Source organism: Mizuhopecten yessoensis, unplaced genomic scaffold (assembly GCF_002113885.1).
Source record: "Mizuhopecten yessoensis strain PY_sf001 unplaced genomic scaffold, ASM211388v2 scaffold10585, whole genome shotgun sequence".
In the NCBI taxonomy this organism is placed as follows: Eukaryota; Metazoa; Mollusca; class Bivalvia; order Pectinida; family Pectinidae; genus Mizuhopecten; species Mizuhopecten yessoensis.
The window spans coordinates 127,073-153,927 of record NW_018408620.1 but is presented as its reverse complement, the minus strand read 5'-3'; the positions used below and the strand labels follow the sequence as shown (position 1 = coordinate 153,927).

At 36.8% G+C, this 26,855-nt stretch overlaps 1 protein-coding gene across 8 annotated transcripts in view; it reads left to right on the top strand.

Moving 5' to 3' along the window:
- LOC110461155 (mitogen-activated protein kinase kinase kinase 13-like) overlaps positions 1-26,855 on the top strand; it is a 139,133-nt gene that overhangs the window by 90,996 nt on the left and 21,282 nt on the right. For all 8 annotated transcript variants that reach the window (XM_021514488.1, XM_021514489.1, XM_021514491.1 and 5 more), the window contains one exon: positions 22,752-23,011. In XM_021514488.1, coding sequence (XP_021370163.1) covers positions 22,752-23,011 — 260 coding nt within the window. The remainder of the gene's footprint in view (positions 1-22,751; positions 23,012-26,855) is intronic.

Below are 26,855 nucleotides of genomic sequence, written 5' to 3'. Positions count from 1 at the left end.
ATGTCTACCGTACACAGAACATTACACTACAATGTCTACCGTACACAGAACATTACACTACAATGTCTACCGTACACAGAACATTACACTACAATGTCTACCGTACACAGAACATTACACTACAATGTCTACCGTACACAGAACATTACACTACAATGTCTACCGTACACAGAACATTACACTACAATGTCTACCGTACACAGAACATTACGCTACAATGTCTACCGTACACAGAACATTACACTACAATGTCTACTGTACACAGAACATTACACTACGACGTCTACCGTACACAGATCATTACACAACAATGTCTACCGTACACAGAACATTACACTACAATGTCTACCGTACACAGAACATTTCACTACAATGTCTACAGTACACAGAACATTACACGACAATGTCTACCGTACACAGAACATTACACGACAATGTCTACCCTACACAGAACATTACACGACAATGTCTACCGTACACAGAACATTACACGACAATGAATAGACATTTTAGAAATTTTACAACAAGTTGTGAATTGTGATGGTTAACATTCCTGCGAGGCTGTAGGATTGCTGTCTTTATAGACCTATCATTGTCATTGATCTGGACTGGTCCAGCGGGGCCTCGGGAAAGATCACTTAGGAAAAGGCTTCATTTAACTTTAACGGGACTGAATATTTCATTAGGAATCACTGCGTTTGTGTTTTATATTGAAAGTCTGATACTTAGTATGTTTTTCACACAATCTATGATTTAAATCTCACAATAAAAACTAGATACAGTGCCGCTACACATGACTATCTCTGGGTGTTAATGAAATGGAGATGGAATGCATATGTAAATTGAAAAAATAGGATCTTTGTTTTGAACATTTATTTGTTTTATACGAGTCGGTGAATCATTGTGTTTCAACAAGCTCCATAAAAAGTGTCTAATTTATGATACACGTAGAACTATTCTGTTCAAATTTCAAGATTATATTTTCCACCACTGATAATGAGAAAATCGTAGTAAATGTTCTCAATTTCAATACATTGGCATACTTACATTCGTTTGAAGATATGATAAGCTATTTGATAAGTTAGGTTTGTCTTTGTGTTTTTTGATGAAAAGTAAATTATTGTTGTGACTTTATTAAGAAATTTATGAAAGTACTGTCTTTTTCTGTTGAAACTAACGTATTATATTTTAAATCAAAAAATTGTAAGAATATATGAGATGTATTTGAAAAATTACAGGAAAGAAATCAATAAAACATGTTGGGAATGTACACACATATTAGATGTAAGTAAACTTTAAGTCATGTACAGCTCACCTGCCCCAATGGACCAAGAAGGAGCTTAATATGCTGTGGTGCGGCGTCCGTCGTCAACTTTTTACTTTAAACAACTTCTTATATACCAGGAGGCCTAGCTTCACATCCAAGTGGATATCTTACTTGTGAATTTAAATTTTTTTGATATAATATAATAAATTAAGTTTATTATGTTATAAACAAATTAATTGGATTCCTTGTGATTTATTAAAAATCTGTTTTACTACATATAACATAAAACTAATATTTTGTATACCGAGTCACACTTTTCAGTGTCGAATATATGATGATAATGATTTGCAGACATTTACCATAGGGAAGTTTATAACATGGCAATTGGTGTGTATTGTTTTAAAACGAGATGAATCAACACGATCAAACACTGCTTCTCAATTTACAAGGCTTCCCGCCAGTACAACACCCAGCGATGTAATCGTCATTGTTAAACCATAACACTGTTAAAAAGGTAGTAAAATGATTATCTAGATTACCATAGAATTAACACACCATTTAAGACATTACTACATTTCCATTACATTGTCTGTCAGTAACTTACAACCACTTACACATGCTGTATCACAACTAACACTCATAAGTCCTATCAACTTCAGTCAAGTTTGTAGATTTCATGTCCTAAATATTGATTCACCCTTGAAAGTGCTTAATCATTATTAGAAAAACACAGTTTTATTCAGATTTCATTATCCTAATTTCAGAAAAGGAGAAAGTTTTGCAACAGGATTGTTATTAGTTGGATTTAGTTGGATTTAAAAAAAACTGAAATTGCTGGTGATTCATCGTTAAGCTAACAGATCATTGTCGTCTAAGTATCACATTAACAGAAGAAGAGTGATTAGTCACCTCCCACAGATTGCTCAATACCTACCTGTGATCAATAACGGTTTTCCCCTTGTTAGTAAGCAAGAGTTAAAAGGTCATTCATCAGCTGAAAGGCAACATCATTTTTTAAACCTACTTAAACACAAAAGGCCAGAGGTCATTACTGATGAAAAGGTCACATTTTATATGTAGAAGTTTCAATAAAGGTTTGAACACGTTCTATTGACATTTTTATAAATTAAAATTAATTGACAAAACAGAAATTATTTGGTCAATATGAAATAGGTCAACACATCAAAGGTTGACCAAGACAGTGAAGGTCATCAGGTCAAAGGTTAAATGTGACAGTGGTATCAAAGGTTAACTTAGGCAGTGAGGGTCATATCAGTTAAAAAGGTCACCAGGTCAAAGGTTAAATGTGACATTGGTGTCAAAGGTTATTGATAACGAGATTCATGTCAGTAAAAGAGGTTATTAAAACTGATAGCCTTGTCTGACTTTTGGGGAAGCTGACCGAATGTTGTGTGTGTGTAGTAGAAATTTCATAATGACCTATTTCAACCTTTGAATTGGAAGAGTTCAAATGTGTGCTCAGGGGTGAATGAGTTAAGTAATGTACAGGTATGAGGGTATACGTATCACAGCTAGTATGTGAGGAAGGTACAGCTAATTGACTTCAAATATATTTATCATTTATCGGGTAGGAGGTGTTGATTACTAGAATCACTAGGTACACTGTGACAGATTCTGTCCCCCCCCCCAGGGAAGGGCTACCACCGAACATTATACCTATTAATTATTGACATAACCATATACAGTTAAATGTAACATGTAACTTAACGCCTATTAATTATTGACCTTTTTAAAAGAAACCTTTGAGAGGAAAACTTAAAATGACATAAATTTACGAGAGTGGATCTATTATAAATAGATAAATTGACATTTTTTTATCCATCTAGCTGTGCTAATGGCTATAACTAGGGTGAAACAGCCGATACGGGATAGATAATTGATCTCTATAGACTGTTAATATATAAACTATTCATACCTAATGTAGTCAAGTGTTATGCCATCTACTTATAGCTGACACTTGATTTCCATTATTGTTTACTTACTGAATGATGACAAACATTGGATTTTCATTATTGATCTGTTTACGTGCTCAGCTGTTCAGGCATTCCAACTCATTATAGATGTCCATTGATTCTATGACTATTCCTTATTGATTTATATATATATATATATATATAGGTATACATGTGTCATCTCACCTATAAACTTTAGCCATGAGTCACATGTGCATCCCTGTACTCACCAGGTCAGACTCTGTACCAAAAATAAATCAACACCATTTAACGCCAGGCTCACTTAATCTCTTAACAATCTCTATGATGACAGACTTATACATATCAACTGGTGTTATTGGTTTTACATGATAATAAAATACACTTTGTAAAAGATGGAAATAGGTATGATTCACTAATAAGTAATGAAACATTTTTTGAAATGTGAAAACATGTCACTACAGAGATATGTACATGTATCATAGTATCATAAGGAAGATGTGTATCTTAACTGACTGAATGGAGTTATTTTACAATTTACAAACTCTAAAAATTAGAAAAAAAAGTGTTAATCCATTTATTAGATATTATGTACATTTAAGAAAATATTTACTCCATATAGATATGAAGAGATCTTTGTCTTTTTCAATGATTTTTTGTTTTTTGTTCTTGAGTTTGTCATCTTTAAAACTGCTGTAAATTCTGAAGAAAAAATCTATAAAACAAAAAAGCATATTACCAATACAGGTTTTTGTTAGTCAGAATTCAGAGTTGGACATGTATGGAGTTAAAACTTTACTATGTGAGGGGAAAAGTTCAGAAGTGTGGTGTTTATTTTTAAGACTTAATATTTCAAGTCATGCTCAACATGTATACGAACAAAAAAACACACCTTCAGTTAGCGACCTATTGGAGTTGAGATTGACATGTAAAAGTATTAACGACCTGTTACGGGGCAGGATTGACAAGTACGAGGATAAGTGACCACTCCGAGATAGAATTATAACAGAATTAGGGATTCCCAAGTCAGGGAGAAATGTGCTCTAAGTAATGAAGCTAACACTAAGTTCTGATGACAATGGTGTATGATTCAGAGGCTGGAGAAAGGTACATCTAGCAGATATACACCAGTGAGTCAGCCTGTTTTGATTGGGGTGGTGATTGAATGTAGCAATCCGATTCACTGGTCAATACAGACATCCCCTGGTCAAGGGTAATGCTTGACCTTATTCTTGACCAATGGTTAAAGCATTGTTAGCTTATTATTATTATTTCATTAAAAGTGTATACAATGAATACTGTAGAACGTCAATCAAGTTGTTTTGATCCACCTACTTATAAAGCATTGTCATCTTAATTTTATAATAAGATGATTTTTGATTTTTTTAGAGTATTTTTGGTTAAATTATCTGAGGGTGATTATTTTGCATACTTTTCAGTTATAACAATCATGAAAGTATCACCAATTAAAATGTTGTCTAAATGTCTGATAAAGCTGAGGTGTCTTAACATAACTGAATCCTGACATTGAAACTATTCTGTTGAATTAAGTGATGAAAGGAATGATCAGAAGTGACAAAATTGAATACAAATGTACAAAGGGCTATTTAAAAAATAAAAATAAATATTTGAGGGGAATTTTTCATTGGGATGTCATTTGTACAATGTACAGGCTAAACAATGGTACCATATTCAACCAATCAAGTACCCTGAGCATGTTAACAATTTAGATAAATTTGAATCCTGGTAGAACCTTCAACATTCATAATAAGTTCATTTGTTAAGTTACTTAGCATATTATGGTTTAGGGATGGGATGTTTGGACCAGAAAAAGGATTGGGGAACTGATATGAAATAGATCGGGTGATTTTTAGGTTACTTATGGTACCAGCTGTTCCAGGAGCTAGACTAACTGATAAGTCCAGTCTGACACTGACTAGCCATGGTGATTACAGCCTAGCAGGCTATTGGTCAGTAGTCATTATGATAGGGGAGGTACTTTAGTGACCATTGATGGAACATTGTGTGACACTGATGTAGTGGCTGGAGGGGAGAGGGACTACACTAATTCATGGCCATGTGAATTTATTACTGAATTCACTTGGTCAGTGGTTATTAAGATAGGGAGGAATACATTATTAGCCATTGATAAAGCAATCTGTTCCTGTGACACTGCAGTGACCTGTAGTATTGGTAATTTACTGGTTTATTGAGGACTGGGCCTATTTTAGAACTCTTAATTTATAGCTAACAATGATAGAAGATTGTATTTCTGGATCTGAAGATCTTTCGAAAAAGATCTTGCCATATTATGAGTAAAGTGCTTTGTCCTTCAGTCATGTGTTTGTAAAAACACTATCTTATTATTTGCATTTTTCTGTTTTCTCTGCTGCAGTGTTAGTTAAACTAGTTTGTTGCTTGTATACTCAATTTCCAAGATTAATTATCTCCCCTTGTTGTCTTTATACTCAATTTTCAAGATTAATTATCTCCCTTTGTTGCCTTTATACTCAATTTTCAGCTTTAATTATCTCCCCTTGAAGAAAAGAAAATTCTTAGTATACAGAGATATATTGTTAGGGAGTAACACTATAGAGACTGTTGTTCAGGTCTGACAGTGTGCTATACATATATCTCGTACAGTTAAACAGCCCATCTGTCACTACATCCATCTATATTGTAATGTTCACATAGCAATAGATGCACAGCACGAAATTGGAGGTTTAGAAGGAAGTAGCTTGTGTAGACAGCATGAGAACCCACTGGAATAATGATGTAGATATGCATGAGGCCAGGTTGTTAGGAGCATGTAGACACAATAGGCAATGTTTTGGGATACAGCTAATCATAGTCGGAGGATGATAATTACATGTATTTAAGTTAGTGAATAATAAGGATTTTCTAATGACTAATACAGACAATTAGGCAAATTGGTCCAAAATACATCTTGGGTAATGTCAGTGGATGATATCTTGACAGCTCTAGTTTTGAGAAGTATAGAACAGTGACCAGGTGTGTCATGGTATATATAAGGTGGGGATGATTCAGGTACATGGAGATGGATGGAGAGGGAATTAATCAGACAGAACATAACTTTACTAGATTGGCTTTGAAAAAAAACAACTTATTGAAGGTCAAGGATTCATTTTCCTGTACATGTCAACCTTTCATGTACTATGTGTCCTTGAAACTTGATTCTCGTTTCATGGGTTAGAATTATTTTGTTATACACAAGAAAAGTAGAAAGATTGACATTACTATCACCAGGTTATAGAAAAATTAATTACATCAAACCTGATCCCAGATGTTGATTGACAAGATTCATATAAACAGAGGCGAATGGTGACAAGCTTCCCACTGACAATGATGAGGGGTGACAAATTAAGCTTCAGACAGAAGGAGATGAAAGTTGCAGGGCCTCAGCTTCTCTGGCTGTTGTGTCTATAGGAGAGATGTTATCTACATATCAAATCTACATCTGATGTCTTTATCTGTAATTAGCAGGTGCCCCTCCCTACAGATAAATGTATGGGGGAGGAAAAAATACATAGTGTTCCTTGATCTGAAAAGTTAGTAGAAATCTACTCTGACAATGTGTCAATCAAACTATATAATATAGTTCTCGGGCATAGACACAGCTCAGAGATAAAAAGAAATAGGGAGGAGTGGGAGGGGGCAATGTGATGACAGAAGAAGGTCAGGAATGAGATGGTGCAATGGGAGGGGCTTGGTATTGAGGTTCAGTTATAAATGAAACTGACAGTATAGCATTAGGTGTGATGTCTGTGTTTAGATGGAAGACTTATACTCATCGTGATGTCTCACACATCTAGTGCTCCAGAGCTGTATAAACGATGCTATTATGACAAATATTCTAGAATAAAATAGAGTATGGTTTGTGAAGCCCAAGTGATTCTATTTATGTGTCAGATCAGAATTATAGAAAAAGGGTCTGTCTTTGCATGCTAGGATACTGATGTATTCCCAAGAAATGATAAATGATTGCCTGTTCTAGAATCTCTTCCCTGCAAATACATTTTCGCAAACAGATCAAATTCTTCAAATATTATTAAGTGAGACAGAAAAGAAAAAAGGATATAAAATCCTTTTATAGACCTTTATTTACTTCACCTGTAGGACTGTGTAGCATTGGTTGGCAAATACTGAGTTGATGGTGTTGACGTCACAGTATGAAGTAACATGAAACACTGCGACAGTATTGACTTTGACATCACCGGTCCTGCAGTTAAAGCGAGGGAGTATATTGGAAGACAAATATATAAAATTCAACATTGCTTAGCAACAGATTTTATTTTCCTCTGCTTTATTTGAAAAACAAGGCAGTATCTGTAGGTAGAGAACAATAGTAATTACAAGCTACCCTTTTCTGGGGTGCAACACCCATTGCTAGAGCTGTTTTACTTACCAAAGAATGGCTGGCACAAGTAAGAGCGTAGTGGTCGGCTTAATATAATGTGGAAGGGATTGGCCCCGATTCTTTATGTAGATGTACGCAATATCAGAAATTGATTTAAACATCCTTATACAATTGGTTCGGAGGGCAGCGTGATACAGCAGGTAAAGGGCTTCTCTGGACTTGGATGCTATCTTACCTTCCTCATTTATATGTTTTTTTAGTATTTAACCTTAAATAAGCACGATAAGGTGATTTTACCTGCTTTTCTGGGTCAACAGAAAAGCAATCTGCCCTATGGATAGACGTCTGTCTTGAGAGATTTGAAACTGCTAGTTGGATTACATTGGACATTTTTAGAAAAGAAGTTTTTAGGTCACCTGAGCTTTAGCTCAAGTGACCTATTGCTATCCGTTTTCGTCCGTCGTCGTCCGTCGTCCGTCGTCCGTCGTCCGTCGTCCGTCGTCCGTCGTCCGTTAACATTTTACATTTCAAACTTAAAGTCAAGTTCTGCTGGGCCGATTGAACTGAAAGTTGGTAGGAATGATCGGCTCATGGTCCTGACAAAGTGTTGTTATTTTTCGGGTCAATCAGAAATACAATTTGGCTGCCATGGCCGCTATTTTGCTACTAAATTCTAATAGGCCGATCTCACTTAAAATTGGTCTAGGAATGATCAGCTCATGGTCCTGACAAAGTTAAGTTAACATTATACTATTTTTTACTCAAATTGGTACATATTTCAACAAAAAAAAAAAATACTGTAGACTCAGGTGACCGTTTAGGCCCATGGGCCTCTTGTTTTGTACACAATGATTTTTTTTTAGGAATAATAGGGTTGGAAAATGCTTGATTTGAAGTTGTTAGTTCTGAAATATTTAAGTAAAACTCATTTGTACCAAAATGAAATTAAAGAAATTTTGAGTTTCTCCCTTTACGGTGTCATATTGCCTCTATGAAACCAACTTTTAGAGGTATTTGTATTTTTGTGACAAACGAAACATTATCAAGAAAGGTATTGCCATCTTTTGAGAATGTAAACAAATTAAAAAAAACCTTCATTTTATTCGTTAGCTTTTATTGATGATTAGTAGACTTTGTATCCATGTGATACATGTATATAAGCTGGCTTGTGCTAGACTGGCTACCAGCCAGTTTTTATCAAGAAATTCCCAGCTTCATTGAACTAATATATAGCTTATTTCCCCCTAGTTAGAGAACTATAGGAATCAGATATCCAAGTGATCAAAATTATTAGAGTTATAATTTTTCTAAAATAATCTAAATAATTCAATATTCTAGAGATAGGGGGGGGGGGGGGGGGGGGGGAGGAGGAACTAGGCTTCACCTCAGAAATAATTAGTTTCTACGCTCCACTGAGGAGTTTTTATCCATTAAGCAGACTATGTGTCTTGCTGCTAGCATTATAACCCACTGTGACAGATTCTTCTTTTATGTTTATATTTTGTAGTTTTCAAGTAATTAACTACAAGTTATTTAAGTTGATGAGCTCTTGATTAATTACAAAGATTTCTTGGAACTTAAACTCTAACCATCGCAAACCAATAAATAGGTTTCCTGTTCTTATTAGGTGGGTGGGAGGGTAGAAGCTGATTAAGCTAAAAGGTCGACAGACAAGTTGTTTTTGTAAAATCAAACCTGTATTTATGTAAATAGAAGTATGTTATCTTAACCTTGAGCTGTCATTGATTTGAAAGTCTCAGGAAATGTGGTGGAAAAAGAGGTTGGATACATTTAGTAGATCAGTTTACAGTGGTTCTGTCTGAGGTGTTTGTATTTAAGGATGAAGGTTACCTTTTTCTGTGACATTTACCTCCTTCTCCAAGAGAGTTCCACTCTATAGTGCAGTAATTTTAGTGCCATGACCATAGCTTTAATAGGACGTAAAACACAAACAAACCAAACCAAGTCATACGATGTCAGAATTAGCACTGTGATTGGTTCAAGGTTTTGTATCCCAACAACAGTTGAGGTTATACAACGACGGAAATTCACACTGATGTATGTTGGGTTTGAATGAAATAGCAATGGAAGGTACTGGTAATACAGTGCTTCTTTGTCAGAGACAAAAAAAACTAAGCCAATTGCAAGCGCACTCACAAGCACATCAATGAATTCCAAACAGGTTCAGTGCAAATATGATTGTAGCACTCGGGAAAGTTTAGTGTTATTCTGTAATAGGAACAGTGGCGTACAGGATGGTAGGACAATGACAAATGATACAATTGGTATAATGTAGCTAATATGTGTCGGCCCCAACTTCACCTTTCAGGGGGGTATATATATAGAGTTCCACTAGCCCAACGGCACCTTGCAGCAAGTTTATTTAGTAACAGGTCAAGGAAAAAAAATAGTTCAGTATTTACTATGAAATTACAGATGGGCAAGTCTATTTCTTTGTCAAAATCTTAAGGTTGACTACAGAGTTGGTATTGAATTCCCAGGCCTTTGGTTATACAGTCAAACTTATTAGGAGATCTGCTGTGGAAAGTCTAGAAAGTGGTTTCTTAATGGAGGTGGTCACTTAAAACAGGTTCATAATTACTACAATGGTGAACATTAAAAGTGGCATCTCAATACAGGTTGTCTCTTAATGGAAGCGGTCTCTTAATACAGGTGATCTTTAATGGAGGTGATCTCTTAACACAGGTGGTCTCTTAATGCAGGTGGCCTCTCAATACAGGTGGCCTCTTAATGGAGGTGGTCTCTTAATACAGGTGATCTCTAAATACAGGTGACCTCTCAATGGAAATGGTCTCTTAATACTGGTGGTCTCTTATTAGTCCCCTACCGGTGAAACCGGGGGGGACTATAGGTTTTGTCTGCGTCCGTGCGTTACCTTTGGTTAAGGTTTTGGTTAAAGTTTTGTAATGGATTACCATACACTTAATAATGATGTTAGGATGTTGATTATTTGCATAAAGGTTCTATAGGGGTCTAGCATTAATACTGTGGATTGAAAATGGATATATCTTTTCAATTTTTGACATGTTTTCCACTTAACTATCTTGGCCAAAATCTGCAGGTTAAAGTTTGGGTTAAAGTTTTATAATGGCTCACCGGCACTAATAATAGTGTTAGGATGCTGATTTTTTATACACTGAGGTTCTTTAGTGATGTAGTATTAATGTTGTTTAGTTAAAGTGGATTTTTTTTTTATTTATTTTTTATTTTGACATGTTTTGGACTTAACTATCTTGGCCAAAATCTGCAGGTTAAAGTTTGGGTTAAAGTTTTGTAATGGCTCACCATTCACTTAATAATAGTGTTAGGATGCTGTTTTTATATACACCGGTTCTTTAGGCGTCTAGCATTAATGTTATTTAATGACAGTGGAAAAATAAGTTTATTTATTTTGAATTTTTGACATGTTTTCAACTTAACTATCTTGGCCAAAATCTAAAGGTTAAAGTTTGGGGGGCCGGTAGGGGACATGTATTGATTTATCAATACCCACAGAATGCTTGTTCAAGGTGGTCACATGAGCAGGTTTGACTGTGTTTGAGTTTTAGCCATTACCATTATTATTAGATGTTTAGTGCTATCCTTTGTTTAGAAACAATATCATACACAACCCATACTGAAACCTGTCATCACTGGTCAGTCTGGTCAGTCATCACTGGTCAGTGACGGTTCAGTTCTGAATAAATGACCGTTAATGTGTCATTGACACCAGATTGATCCAGCACACCAGGTAAAATCTGTGATCTGTTCCATGCTAATGAGTGTTGATGTTGTCAAAGTATTTTTGCCAGAGTAGGATTTTGATCTGAAATCTCATCAAAGACAGGTCCTTGATGATCATACAAGTGCTGTGATACCTGGCATATAACAACTTCAGGATGTACCAGTGTTTTGCCTAATCTTCAAATTACATTGGGTGGGAGGGGGGGGGATTTAAAAGAGAAATAGGCGGATATCGTGATGTTGTTTTGTTCAGACACTATAGTGGTTTCTCTGACGTAGGTCGCCGTTGAGATGTATCGATCGGCCGAGGACTTTGTGTGATCCCACACAAAGGTACGAACACAGGCCACGTAAACACCACACACAAATAAAATATAAATAGGGACAAGTAGATGAGAAAGAGGTAACACAAAGTAGGAAAATCAATAAGTTTTAATTGAATTAATGGCAGTGAATAGATTTTGATTGAGTTAACAGATTATTCTATTAAATGATCTGTTCAGCTGATAACATATTGAATAGGCAGCCAGCATCTTTGAGGAGACTCAGAAGATCAGTGTAAAACCAAGGTGTAGATGTTGTCAAAACAGAATTTGAATCTTTCTTTCGGGGATAAACAAGAATAGTATAATTCTTATTTTTTGGTACAGATTTTTTTACCATTTTTTGCAAACTACAAAATAGCACTGTGAATTTGAAGTATAACTAAATTTTGGACTTAGTTAAATTTGCATTAAGCTTGCTGTATGAAAAGTTGTCTTGTCATTTCAGTGATGCTTACCATAATTTAAGTATACTTATCTACTGCTAGAGCTTACATAGGAACACATACTGAAATTATGGTAAGCACTACTATAAAAAGTGGCCTGCAAGATTTTTTTTTTATATTATTGAAATGTCCTTGCTATTGTCATGTTATATGAATGATATCGTTAAAAAAACCTAAGGCAGCAAATCTTCCTATTTTGATGGTCTGTAATGATAGTTCCAGCTAAGACACATGATGTGAACGTATGTACAATCATAGGACCTGACTTTGCCTTAATCCAGATCGTCAATGTGTTTAGGATGGGAAACATTTAACTTGTGTCGTTTTGGAAAGCGTATATACTTAACAGTTAAACATTCATTGGTGGCCGTTTAAACCACAATCAGCGACACTCGTTCAGCTTGATGTCTGTAATTTGTTATTTGTAATGACTGTGCTTTAAGCCGTAAAAAAACTTCAAAACAGCAAGCTGGTACAATTAGCAATTTTTGCGTCAGATTATGATCCAAGTAAATATGGCAGTCGGCTTGGCACACTGCTATCCGGCGTTCAATTCCAGGCCGGCAATTTCCGTCTAAGAGCAGCCTTGCTTGGACGTCATTGGTATAGCGATAGAACCAACAGTCTTCGCAACAGTTAATTCACAGGGAAAAAAATCAATTTCTGTATCAAGACCGCAGTTATTTGCAAGCTATTTGCGTTCAGGATACCGCAACAAGTTCGATTAAGACAGGGCATAGTGTTGAGGTAGCATTTTTAGTATCGACCGCGAGCATGCACGCACGCACGCACGTTCCGGCGGTGTACGTCAATGGTAACACAGGAATGGCGGGTGAACACTGGTGATTGTACGGGGAGATAAGAATCAATCTAATGGTACGACGTCCTAGCCATGCGTACCGCAATATCAATATCACTCAGTTCTCTTGAGTAAGCTTTATACATTCCTTGGTAGGGTTTTGTGCAAGTCGATTGTGTGTGATGGGTAATTACAAGGCAGTCACAAGCATTACAGAATATCTTCTGTTACAGCATGATGCCTCTTGTTACAACACAGAGCATTCTGTTATAGCCTCTTGTTACAACACAGAGTATTCTGTTATAGCCTCTTGTTACAACACAGAGCATTCTGTTATAACCTCTTGTTCAATACAGAGCATTCTGTTATAGCCTCTTGTTACAACACAGGGTATTCTGTTATAGCCTCTTGTTACAACACAGAGCATTCTGTTATAGCCTCTTGTTACAACACAGAGCATTCTGTTATAGCCTCTTGTTCAATACAGAGCATTCTGTTATAGCCTCTTGTTACAACACAGGGTATTCTGTTATAGCCTCTTGTTACAACACAGAGCATTCTGTTATAGCCTCTTGTTACAACACAGAGCATTCTGTTATAGCCTCTTGTTAAAAACAGAGCATTCTGTTATAGCCTCTTGTTACAACACAGAGTATTCTGTTATAGCCTCTTGTTACAACACAGAGTATTCTGTTATAGCCTCTTGTTACAACACAGAGCATTCTGTTATAGCCTCTTGTTCAATACAGAGCATTCTGTTATAGCCTCTTGTTACAACACAGAGTATTCTGTTATAGCCTCTTGTTACAACACAGAGTATTCTGTTATAGCCTCTTGTTACAACACAGAGCATTCTGTTATAGCCTCTTGTTACAACACAGAGCATTCTGTTATAGCCTCTTGTTACAACACAGAGTATTCTGTTATAGCCTCTTGTTACAACACAGAGTATTCTGTTATAGCCTCTTGTTACAACACAGAGCATTCTGTTATAGCCTCTTGTTACAACACAGAGCATTCTGTTATAGCCTCTTGTTACAACACAGAGTATTCTGTTATAGCCTCTTGTTACAACACAGAGTATTCTGTTATAGCCTCTTGTTACAACACAGAGCATTCTGTTATAGCCTCTTGTTACAACACAGAGTATTCTGTTATAGCCTCTTGTTACAACACAGAGTATTCTGTTATAGCCTCTTGTTACAACACAGAGCATTCTGTTATAGCCTCTTGTTACAACACAGAGCATTCTGTTATAGCCTCTTGTTACAACACAGAGTATTCTGTTATAGCCTCTTGTTACAACACAGAGTATTCTGTTATAGCCTCTTGTTACAACACAGAGCATTCTGTTATAGCCTCTTGTTACAACACAGAGCATTCTGTTATAGCCTCTTGTTACAACACAGAGTATTCTGTTATAGCCTCTTGTTACAACACAGAGTATTCTGTTATAGCCTCTTGTTACAACACAGAGCATTCTGTTATAGCCTCTTGTTACAACACAGAGCATTCTGTTATAGCCTCTTGTTACAACACAGAGTATTCTGTTATAGCCTCTTGTTACAACACAGAGTATTCTGTTATAGCCTCTTGTTACAACACAGAGCATTCTGTTATAGCCTCTTGTTACAACACAGAGTATTCTGTTATAGCCTCTTGTTACAACACAGAGTATTCTGTTATAGCCTCTTGTTACAACACAGAGCATTCTGTTATAGCCTCTTGTTACAACACAGAGCATTCTGTTATAGCCTCTTGTTACAACACAGAGTATTCTGTTATAGCCTCTTGTTACAACACAGAGTATTCTGTTATAGCCTCTTGTTACAACACAGAGCATTCTGTTATAGCCTCTTGTTACAACACAGAGCATTCTGTTATAGCCTCTTGTTACAACACAGAGTATTCTGTTATAGCCTCTTGTTACAACACAGAGTATTCTGTTATAGCCTCTTGTTACAACACAGAGCATTCTGTTATAGCCTCTTGTTACAACACAGAGCATTCTGTTATAGCCTCTTGTTACAACACAGAGTATTCTGTTATAGCCTCTTGTTACAACACAGAGTATTCTGTTATAGCCTCTTGTTACAACACAGAGCATTCTGTTATAGCCTCTTGTTACAACACAGAGTATTCTGTTATAGCCTCTTGTTACAACACAGAGTATTCTGTTATAGCCTCTTGTTACAACACAGAGCATTCTGTTATAGCCTCTTGTTACAACACAGAGTATTCTGTTATAGCCTCTTGTTACAACACAGAGTATTCTGTTATAGCCTCTTGTTACAACACAGAGCATTCTGTTATAGCCTCTTGTTACAACACAGAGTATTCTGTTATAGCCTCTTGTTACAACACAGAGTATTCTGTTATAGCCTCTTGTTACAACACAGAGTATTCTGTTATAGCCTCTTGTTACAACACAGAGCATTCTGTTATAGCCTCTTGTTACAACACAGCATTCTGTTATATCCCCATTCCGCAACTGTCAGCAAAGTAAAACGCTTATTCTATCTAAACAAATGTATTTTTTCTATAACAGCATGAAACATTATAACATTTCACATTCTTAAATAATGGTGAGTTTTTTTTACATCAAAATGCATTCTTGGTTTGACAATACAGTGCATTCTATAACAGCATTTTACATGTGCAAAACTATATCCCAAATTAGATTCATTAGCCTTAGAATATTTCCGCGATTATTGATATATTATGTACACAAACGTCAACACAGCTTTGATCCCCAGGGGAATGGCAGAAACCCACAGAAATGTCACTAGGAGCAGTTTATTTATTCATTACTAGTTTTCTATGTTGGGAACTTTAATTGTTAGGGAGCGGTTTTAACTACAGGTAGATAATGATACCAGTGGAACATTATTGGTAACGTGTACTACAGTTGTTCTGGGTTAGAGGATTGCGTTACTGCTTTACCTCCTGATTAGTAGATAATTGATGTGTCCAGTCATCATATTTATGAACCCCCTTGCCACTGAAGATCAGTTCAAGGAGATACATTAATACTTGATCTCAACATATCACATGATTCTGAACTCTTCTTGGTTTATTGTTGGTACAAATTTACATAGTAACTTTTAGAAATAGAAATGTTTTGTTATTCATTGAAACTATTTAGATTTGACTATACTATTTCTTACAATACAAAATAAGCTGTAATTGGTACAATAATACAAAATAAGCTGTAATTGGTACAATAATACAAAATAAGCTGTAATTGGTACAACAATACAAAATAAGCTGTAATTGGTACAACAATACAAAAAAGCTGTAATTGGTACAACAATACAAAATAAGCTGTAATTGGTACAATAATACAAAATAAGCCGTAATTGATACAACAATACAAAATAAGCCATAATTGGTACAACAATACAAAATAAGCTGTAATTGGTACAACAATACAAAATAAGCCGTAATTGGTACATTACCTTTGAACTTAATTCCAATAAGACTGATATAGTAAACAGATTTTCTATACCTTGAAAGACTACCAAGGCTGCTTGAGCCCTTTCATGCATTGTTTGTTAAAGGATAGTTCATATGTTGGGAAAATTCTTCATATCATCAAATCATGAAATTCTTCATTGCCGGGCTTCAGACTTTTTCATGCAAGCCATATATTAACTCATTCACCCCTGAATTTCATTATGAACTATTCCAACCTTAGAATTTGAAGAGTTCAAATGTGTCCTCAGGGGTTATTGAGTTAAAATTTCTTCCTCTGTACCTTCATTTTTACATCTTTCTTGTATGTCAGCTAGGTAGACTGTTACACAAGCAACCATTTCTGTTGTAGGCACTGTACAACATGTGTCGTTTGATTTATGGTTTAATTCAATAAACTGAAGACTATGCTGACATATGTTACCTGTAATTTGTTCCCTCCAAGTAAGGATAATAAAACTATATTGCAATCCATAACTAATTTCAGGGCTGGAAAGCATTGCACATGTGCATTTATGATCTTCATTTCAGTATATGTACACCTTACTTTACGACAGTGCTTCAGTTTTGAGAAGAGATATATATATATATTCAATTATTCTTTTTGATTGTTAATGGATAATTCAAATTGGGAATGGAGCCTATGAACACTCCCAAAGATAATATCCTGGGCCCATATTCATGAAACTGTTCTTTATAATAATATGCTCAAGCCTAATTTCTTGTTCCGTTAATTACTAATAACATCTTATTTTGTCAATGATTTAGAAAAAACTTGAAAAGCCATAAAGCCAAATACTGTACAATATTTACACTTGGGTTTTTGATCGTTTGACAAGATTTAAGTGAGTTACAAAACAGTTGGTTTGAGCACAGAATCCATGTTTGAGAATGTAAACATTTTCATGAATACAAACCCTAATCCAACTGAACTGAGAGATTGTTCAGATTTACGCTACAAATGTATCCCTGAAGGTAAGTTTCAAGATCTTGAAAGCAAGAATCTGTCAGAGACCAGAACAATGATTGACTCTGTGTCAGTGATCTTTATTACGGTTATAACTAGTAAAGGCCCGGTCACACCGCCCGAACTTTGTTGGAGCGTTCCTTGAACGGTAGCGAGAGGGGACCAAATTTCGACAACGCTCGTCACCGCGCACAAAATGGGAAAAAAATCGAAAACACGGGCGTTGCCTTAGCGGTGCACCGCTGAAGCCGGCGTTGCTATAGCGTTGGCTTAACGGTAGCGAGCAGTAGCGAACGTTGGTTTAGCGGTGACGCGAGCGTTGATAGAGCGGCGTTCTGCGCATGCGGGCGTTGGCTCGGCGGGGGGTTAAAGTTGGTTTAGCGGCATATTCCAAATGGGCTCCTGGTCCATTTATACCCGTATTTATAGCCAAATTCTGGTCCCGCTCCGACACCTCCATGCCAACGCCAAACCAAAGTTCATCACCGCAATGGATCGCAGCTTCAACGCCAGACACCGTTCCAGCAATCCTGTGTCCGCTCGTAAAATGCTAACAACCGCTCCACCAAAGTTTGTGCATTGTTTAATCACCGCCTGGGCAAAGCTGGCGAAGCAGCGGTGGTCCAGCGTTCAAGATTTCTGCGTTGGCCTACCGGACCCAAGCGTCCACGAACTTGCGTCTAGCAGTGCCAAACTTTGACTGGACGTTGTTGGAGCGGTGGTGAACTTTGCCGGAGCGGAAAATTGCCCGCTCCTCACCGCTCGCAATATTTTGTGCAGCTCAAAACTTTCGGAGTGGTAGGAGGGACCATAAGCGGTGGCCGAGCGTATACGGCGTTGCCTTAACGGGGGCCAACTTCTGGTGAACGGTGATGAAATTTTTTCACCACTCCAGGAACGCTCCAGCAAAGTTCTTGCGGTGTGACCGGGCCTTAAACAAATAGTGAATGACCACCCCAGCCAGCAAGCTGTAGGAAACATGGGTAATTTCTGTCCTCAGAATGCTATTGTGAGCAAACGATGAATATCTATCATGTCATGTCTGACAAGCCCCACCCTCATGCTTACTGTAGTGATCAATACCCTGATAGATATGATACAGCTCCCATGCTTACTGTAGTGATCAATACCCTGATAGATGGAACAGCTCCCATGCTTACTGTAGTGATCAATACCCCAATAGATGGAACAGCCCCCATGCTTACTGTAATGATCATACCCCGATAGATGGAACAGCTCCCATGCTTACTGTAGCGATCAATACCCCGATAGATGGAACAGCTCTCATGCTTACTGTAGTGATCATTACCTCGATAGATGGAACAGCTCTCTTGCTTACTGTAATGATCATTACCTCGATAGATGGAACAGCTCCCATGCTTACTGAAGCGATCAATACCCCGATAGATGGAACAGCTCTCATGCTTACTGTAGTGATCATTACCTCGATAGATGGAACAGCTCTCTTGCTTACTGTAATGATCATTACCTCGATAGATGGAGCAGCTCCCATGCTTACTGTAGTGATCAATACCCCGATAGATGGAACAGCCCCCATGCTTACTGTAGTGATCAATACCCTGATAGATATGATACAGCTCCCATCCTTACTGTAGTGATCAATACCCTGATAGATGGAACAGCTCCCATGCTTACTGTAGTGATCAATACCTCGATAGATGGAACAGCTCCCATGCTTACTGTAATGATCAATACCCCGATGGATGGAACAGCTCCCATGCTTACTGTAGTGATGAATACCCCAATAGATGGAACAGCCCCCATGCTTACTGTAGTGATCAATACCCTGATAGATATGATACAGCTCCCATGCTTACTGTAGTGATCAATCCCCCAATAGATGGAACAGCCCCCATGCTTACTGTAATGATCATACCCCGATGGATGGAACAGCTCCCATGCTTACTGTAGTGATCAATTCCCCAATAGATGGAACAGCCCCCATGCTTACTGTAATGATCAATGCCCTGATGGATGGAACAGCTCCCATGCTTACTGTAGTGATCAATCCCCCAATAGATGGAACAGCCCCCATGCTTACTGTAATGATCAATACCCTGATGGATGGAACAGCTCCCATGCTTACTGTAGTGATCAATACCCCGATAGATGGAACAGCTCCCATGCTTACTGTAGTGATCAATACCCCAATAGATGGAACAGCTCCCATGCTTACTGTAATGATCAATACCCCAATAGATGGAACAGCCCCCATGCTTACTGTAGTGATCAATACCCCGATAGATGGAACAGCTCCCATGCTTACTGTAATGATCAATACCCTGATGGATGGAACAGCTCCCATCGCCTAGAATATCAGGCTCAAAATTGATTGAAAATTACGATTTTCTTCCCCCACACAATTTGTTTTTGTCAGCTGAAATTAATTTGTATCTTGTATGTCATTCTCTGACATCGCTTTGCAGTGTGGTTCTCCGAGAGACAGTTTTGAATTTATGTCATATTGTCTGTTTGCAGAAATATCTTACGTGGTGTCCCAGTGTATTTAGGGGCTGGCTGAAGCTACTCCGACATGAGAGATATAATTGTATTGTGTTAGCTACTTGGCTGTAATATGCTGTTGATTTACGAGCCATTTCCAATAGGGGTGTTACCATGGTTATGAGTTTCAGTTTTTACGACAGATAAGGTTTGTTTTTAGAACTGATAGACTTGATCACACCAGCCATGCCCAAACGTACTCATCATTCAACCGGTGTTCGTCGCGTGCTGCCAAAAGCTCAAATCAAATCCGAGGAAATAAATGCTGAATAAGTAAAAATCTCGTAGGCGTTTTGTAGATATAGAATGCTGAACAAGCACAAGTTTGGGATTTTAATCAATGAAGTCAGAAGTGTGCATGCCATTTGACTAGTTACATTGTCTGTTATTGACCCAAGGGAGTCTTACTGGTATACCAAGATGTTGGGTCTTACTTTTAGTATTTGTCACGTATACAGACAGCCAGGGTAAGGGTTAAAAAATATTATACCAGAATAAAGTGAAAATGATTTCTTGTACCATCGGTAAAGTAAAAAAATAGTTGATTGTACCAGAGTAACAGTAAAACATATTTCATTGTTCCACCTGGGTAACAGTAGAAATATTTCATTAGTCCACGAGGGTAACAGTAGAAATATTTCATTGGTCCACGAGGGTAACAGTAGAAATATTTCATTGTTCCACCTGGGTAACAGTAGAAATTTTTCAGTATACAGTTAATTCATGCCCTAGCTTTCATCAGTCAATAGTCAAAACAGGTTTCCCAAGGTGAAGGGACCAACTTGGTGAACTAAGGTTGGTCCCAACCCTGAGGGAAAACTGTTTTGACTATTGACTGATAAAAGCTAGGGCATGAATTAACTGTTTGGTTATTTACTTACAATTATCTGTATGGACTACATTTGTATGTATACACATGACAAAATGCAACACAACACATTTTCAACTCGCAATATGCCGTTTGAATTCTTACCGCTGCCTTAATTACAATTTTGGTATTACAAGAATTCCTGTTTTCAACTAATTACAGTAACCCCTTCTCTGATATTTCTTGAAAACGTTCTCTTTAAGTGACAGCCATCTTCGTAAACGTCGTAAACAAACGGCGCCAGTGTGCGCAAAACGCTTTAATCGAGATCAGATACATGCTTGAGCGCGTTCGTTGCTAAGGAAACGTGTGTTAGTTCAAGGGCTTTGAACAATTCATGGCTGTATCTGAATTGCGCTATTTTCACTATGAATACAGTCAAACTTGTTTTTATTACTTTTCATATAAAGTCGGGTAACAATAAATTATATTTCAATGTATTAGGGTAACAGTAAAATATGTTTCATTGTACCAGGGTAACAGTTGAAAATGTTTTATTTTATCAGGAAAACAGTAGAAAATATTTCATTGTACCAGGGTTACAGTAGATTTTTTAGTAGTGAATAGTGAAACAGTATTGTTTCGAAGGTTTCAAGATGCCAAGATCACTGTTACCTTGGAATTCATTGGTCAAACAATACTCTAATTTGCATGGAAGCAAGTGCATTCATATTCTACTGTTATTTTTTTGATTTTTCTGAAAATCATGTAAAAATACGGAAAGGCATCCATGATATTTCTTTACTGATACTGTTGTGAGGAAATGATTCATTTGCACCTTCCTTGTTATGCAGAATTAAGGCAGAAGGATGCTTAGCTGTTAACACACTTATGTGACCAGTATTGCAGTATTATTTGTACTGGAGAAAATGTGTTTGTACTGACTATATACATGCTTACATTATGGTAACAAATTGTCTGTGCAATCACACGGCAACCTGTCAAATAAACACAGGAGAGTTCGCCTCCACGATTGCTACAGACCTACGCCAATAAAACTTGTACCGAGCCTCTGCTGCAATTAAGTTCCGTTCCTTTCGTGTTCAAGCTATTTGATGTCCCCACTATGACGCTTTAACCTTTACCAAGAACCATTGGAAATTTTGCTGACAATGAGAAATATACCAGACGCTTACAAATTTTGAGTGTTCTTAAAAGGACTGTAAAACTAGTTTTGTCAAAAATTTGGTTTGAGGTGTCAAAATAATGTTGTTACAGTGTAAGTTGTGGCTGAATAAAGCTTGTTGATTTAATAAATTCCTATTATCTTATCCTCTTCTGTTTGTTTTAAAACTGTTACTTGCAAAATTTTACAAATTTCAACTCCTAAAAAATAAGATGGTGTATGTGTCCAAACTGATTGGTTTTAGTCTCCCTTAACAGTGAAAAACCTGTCTAAACTGAATATATGATTACTGTGGTTTAAAATGTAAAAACAAAATTGGTTTAAACAGGTTTATTTTTCTTCAAAAAAGACATAACCGGATCAGTACAGTACAACCTGTTAAGGGGAAAAGCACTGACACCCTAAAATTCTCTGATCAATTTACCTTCATTAGGCAGGGCGAAAAAATGAACCTGCAGCAAAAAAAAAATCATAACACGGGTTGTGTCTTAATACAGGTTGTCTCTTAATACAGGTGGTCTTTTAATACAGGTTCAGTTGACATGAAGATTGTTGTTATGAGAAGTATCAAGAATGATCTCTTATAAGATGTAAAAAGCTTTTAAATTATTTCATAATTAATATATATATATATATTGAAAAATGCATTGTCCATACCAGGAGAGGGCCGGTATAGGCATTACGCCTGTTGTCCAATTCCTTTTGAATTTGTATAAGATGCAATATTTAATAAAATCTTTGTGAAGTCAAATCTCTTATAAGACAGAGGTGGTCCCTATGTAGAGGTGATATGTTGATCAGATTTGACATACAATTCTGTTTGTGATCCAGTTTTCACAGTGTCAAATGGTTTTATCAGACGATGACATTTGTGTGTGTTACAGTATGCTCCAGTTGGAACATGATATAGACCAGCTGAGCCTCACAGAAAAATCGTCCTCATCTTCCTCAACCCCTTCCCCCACGGAGGCCCACTCCGCCCCAGTCACACCCTCCCATCACGGTGCTAAGCGACAGGAGGAGGAGCTGGAGGTGGGTTACCGGGATGCTGCCCAGAGAGGGTTTTTCGAGGGTTTGCTAGGTTGTCTACGTCCGGTGTGGTCCATGATCGGAAAAGCTGCACAGAATGAACTCAAACAGCAAGGTGAGATGAACTTTTAATTTAAATCAATTCTAATTGGCTGGAACTCCAATCAGGAGCTGATGTTGCTTTCCATATGCTTTTGTTTAAGTCAAAACTATTTAAAGGTGATATCTATGTATCTATATCCTAAAGAAAGTTTTTTTCAAACTTTTCATCAGAAATTGGATTTCAATCAGCGACGTTTAGTTACATTGTAAGTAATACAGATATTTCCTGGGACATCGGAGAGTTTGGACAATGAAATTTCATTGTTAAATCACATATATTTTGTGAGCTAAATATTTGTTGCTGGTATTATCAAGGCATGACTTCATCATAATATTACATGCTGTGCTGTATGTAGTCAAATGAATCTTGATGTAAATAAATGATACTATAAGGAAGCACAATTTAAACATTTCAGCTTCTTTAATAAAATGTGATAAAATCATATGAAATAATTAAGGATACAAGTTATTGAACTTTATAAAACGTTTTCTTAATCTACTGACTTTGGGTCAAACAATGTAGTGCTGGGGCAAGAAATGATTATATATTTGTGTGTCTTTGCTCAGGTAGACAGCTGTTGTCGGCTGTTGTCATCAGTGTTACTATAAATAGAATATCTAACACAGACTTATCTAGTAGAGATTCAACCATAGCTTGATCAACATTCCTCACATATTTATATCAAAATGTCAAATTCCTAGATTATAAAATGACACACCTTATTCTTTAATCATAATCTCGTTGAATATGTATACAGAATGTACATATACATTTTATTTGGATGTATTGAATTGCTATACACAGTATATCTATGCAACGTTGAAATGCATAGAATATATTAATAAATTATCTGCATTCCATACACACATTTTACAAATTCCTTTCATATTTACATGTATCAGAAATGTCGGATTTATTGTTCACAGATGAAAGGAAATGTGTAAAATATATAAAAAGAATATTTTATGCAGACATTTTTAGAATTCTGCACATATCTTGCGCTTTAGAGAATAAATTCCTCACATAATTTTGTAGATTAGGAATAATAAGTTATTAGATGTCAATATAAATGGAGGTGTTAACCCTTTAACCTGAATAGACTTTACCATGCATTGATCTGGATGTGTCCATTATGGTCTATAGTGGTGAAAGGGTTAAGAGACACACTCTCTTGGCTTGTTATCATTGTGATGCTGCATCTTGACATCTATTAATGTGCTCCCATCTTTAACCCATTAACCCCTAAATTCAAATCTAAACCTTAGCAAATCAAAGACAGGGCAAGTCAAGTTTAAATGTGAAGGGGTGAATGAGTTAACATAAATATTTGACTTATTTCTGAAAATTTCTTAAATCAGAAGATAGAAATCAATGTTAAATCTATTGAAACAAGATTTATTCAAATGGGAGGATTTAGTTTACTTTGCGACTCCAAAAAGAGGTTTTAATTGGGAGACAAACATGAAGGGAAATACTGAAAAGTTCTTCTTTTCAAGTTGTACAATTGTTACAGCTTTAGGGTTCAAGTCTTAACAGTAGCAAGCAGCAGCCTAGAGATGACAAACAAGGGCGAGCTACTCTGACAAACAAGGGCGAGCTACTCTGACAAACAAGGCCGAGCTACTCTGACAAACAAGGGCGAGCTACTCTGACAAACAAGGGCAAGCTACTCTGACAAACAAGGGCAAGCTACTCTGACAAACAAGGGCGAGCTACTCTGACAAACAAGGGTGAGCTACTCTGACAAACAAGGGCGAGCTACTCTGACAAACAATATCTGAATCTATAGCTGATAGTGTGAATACACAAAAAAAGGATAAAATACTTTGAATTCTAGACCATATAACTGCATTACTTAATGTTAAACAAGTTATCAAAATGGTCCTCAATTGAAAAAAGTTCATTAATATTTTTTAAAAAGCCAAGCAAGTTTAACAGGCCATTAATGCCTCTTCTTGGCAATTCACCTATCTTTTCTGCTGGAGCCTCTGCAAATCAGACAGGAATCACTGTTGGACAATTTGTAATATCTTAGCATTTGTGGTTTAATAATTATAAATTTTCTTGTTTTGCCCCGAATCACATTCGTTAACGTTTTCACTAGAATTTCCTACAGTGTAATGTGAGATTCATGTTGTTTGAAGTTCCTTTACACTGACAAGTGTATGACATTTGCCAAGCCTGGCTCCATTGATACTATCTCTATTGATGTCCTTTGAGGTGTGTCCTTGACCTTTGACCTTGGTGTGATGTCCAGCGTGGAAGGTTCAGCTGTCTGATATTCATAGGTCTTGGCAGGTATTGATTGGTTGAGACATTTATGAAGAGTATAGGTCTGGCGACGTGTTTTATTGTTACAAATAGTCTCAGAGGTAATGGGCCTTTGACCTTATTAGGATTCATGACGTGATTGGATTGTCAGCAAAGTATTGTGGTGTGAGTGCCACACCTTGGCGAGTGTTCTTTATTGAGAACTAAATCAGCATAAAGGAGCTGTTATTTTTGCATATTCATTTAAGATTTCTCACCTTTTGTAATATAGTTTGGATCATTATTTTCCCTCAGACTAAAATTATTGGGTTTTTGGTTGGGGAAGACAGGATAGATCCTCAACCTTGATACTCCTGCATAATGCAGATTTATTTGAAGACAATTTTTTAAAAATAAACATATTCTTATTGGACTGTTGTCATTTGGAAAATGATACAAAAAAGTTTGCAAAAACCCCAGTAATCTCCTCAAACTTTTCTCATTAGAATACATGTAGTTTTCAATGTGACATTTTTATACCCCTTCAAAATTGATGGAAGTATTAAGGTATGGGGTTGTCCGTCATCCGGCGTAAATTTTTGTTTGTTAGGCAATCCTCTCCTCCTACATTTTTCGACCGATATCTTTGAAAATTTGCGTACATTATAATCATGATATGAATGTGTGTCTCCCTTAAAATAATTCTAATATGACAATTTTTGCAAAAGTTATTGCCCTTTGTTCATTTCAGTATTTGATTTTTGTCCAGCAATCTTCTACATTTTTCAACGGATCCCTTTGAAACTTGGTATACATTATAATCATGATATCAAGTTGTGTCTCCCTTAAAAGAATTTTGATTCGACGATTTTTGCAAAAGTTATTGCCCTTTGTTCATTTCAGTATTTGAATTTTTGTCGGGAGATTTTTTCCTACATTTTTTATAGCATATCATCTAAACACTCTTAGAATGATGCAGATCTTATTTCAATGTAAGAAAGTATACTTGCATTCGACGGGCATATATTGTGCCGCCCTGCGGTACTCTTTTTTTAATTGACAACTGTTCCCAGCAGTGACAGAGTATACCTAGATACTTGACAACTGTCCCCAGAAGTGATGGAGTATACCTAGATATTTGACAACTGTCCCCAGCAGTGACGGGGTGTATGTACCTAGATACTTGACAACTGTCCCAAGCAGTGACAGGGTATATGTACCTAGGAACTTCGTTGACAACTGTCCCTAGCAGTGACGGATTATACCTAGATACTTGACAACTGTCCCCAGCAGTGACCAAGTATACCTAGATATGTGACAACTGTCCCCCAGCAGTGATGGAGTATACCTAGATACTTGACAACTGTCCCTAGCAGTGACGGAGTATACCTAGATACTTGACAACTGTCCCCAGCAGTGACGGGGTATATGTACCTAGATACTTGACAACTGTCCCTAGCAGTGACAGGGTATACCTGGATACTTGACAACTGTCCCCAGCAGTGATGGAGTATACCTAGATACTTGACAACTGTCCCCAGCAGTGACGGGGTATATGTACCTAGATACTTGACAACTGTCCCCAGCAGTGACCGAGAATACCTGG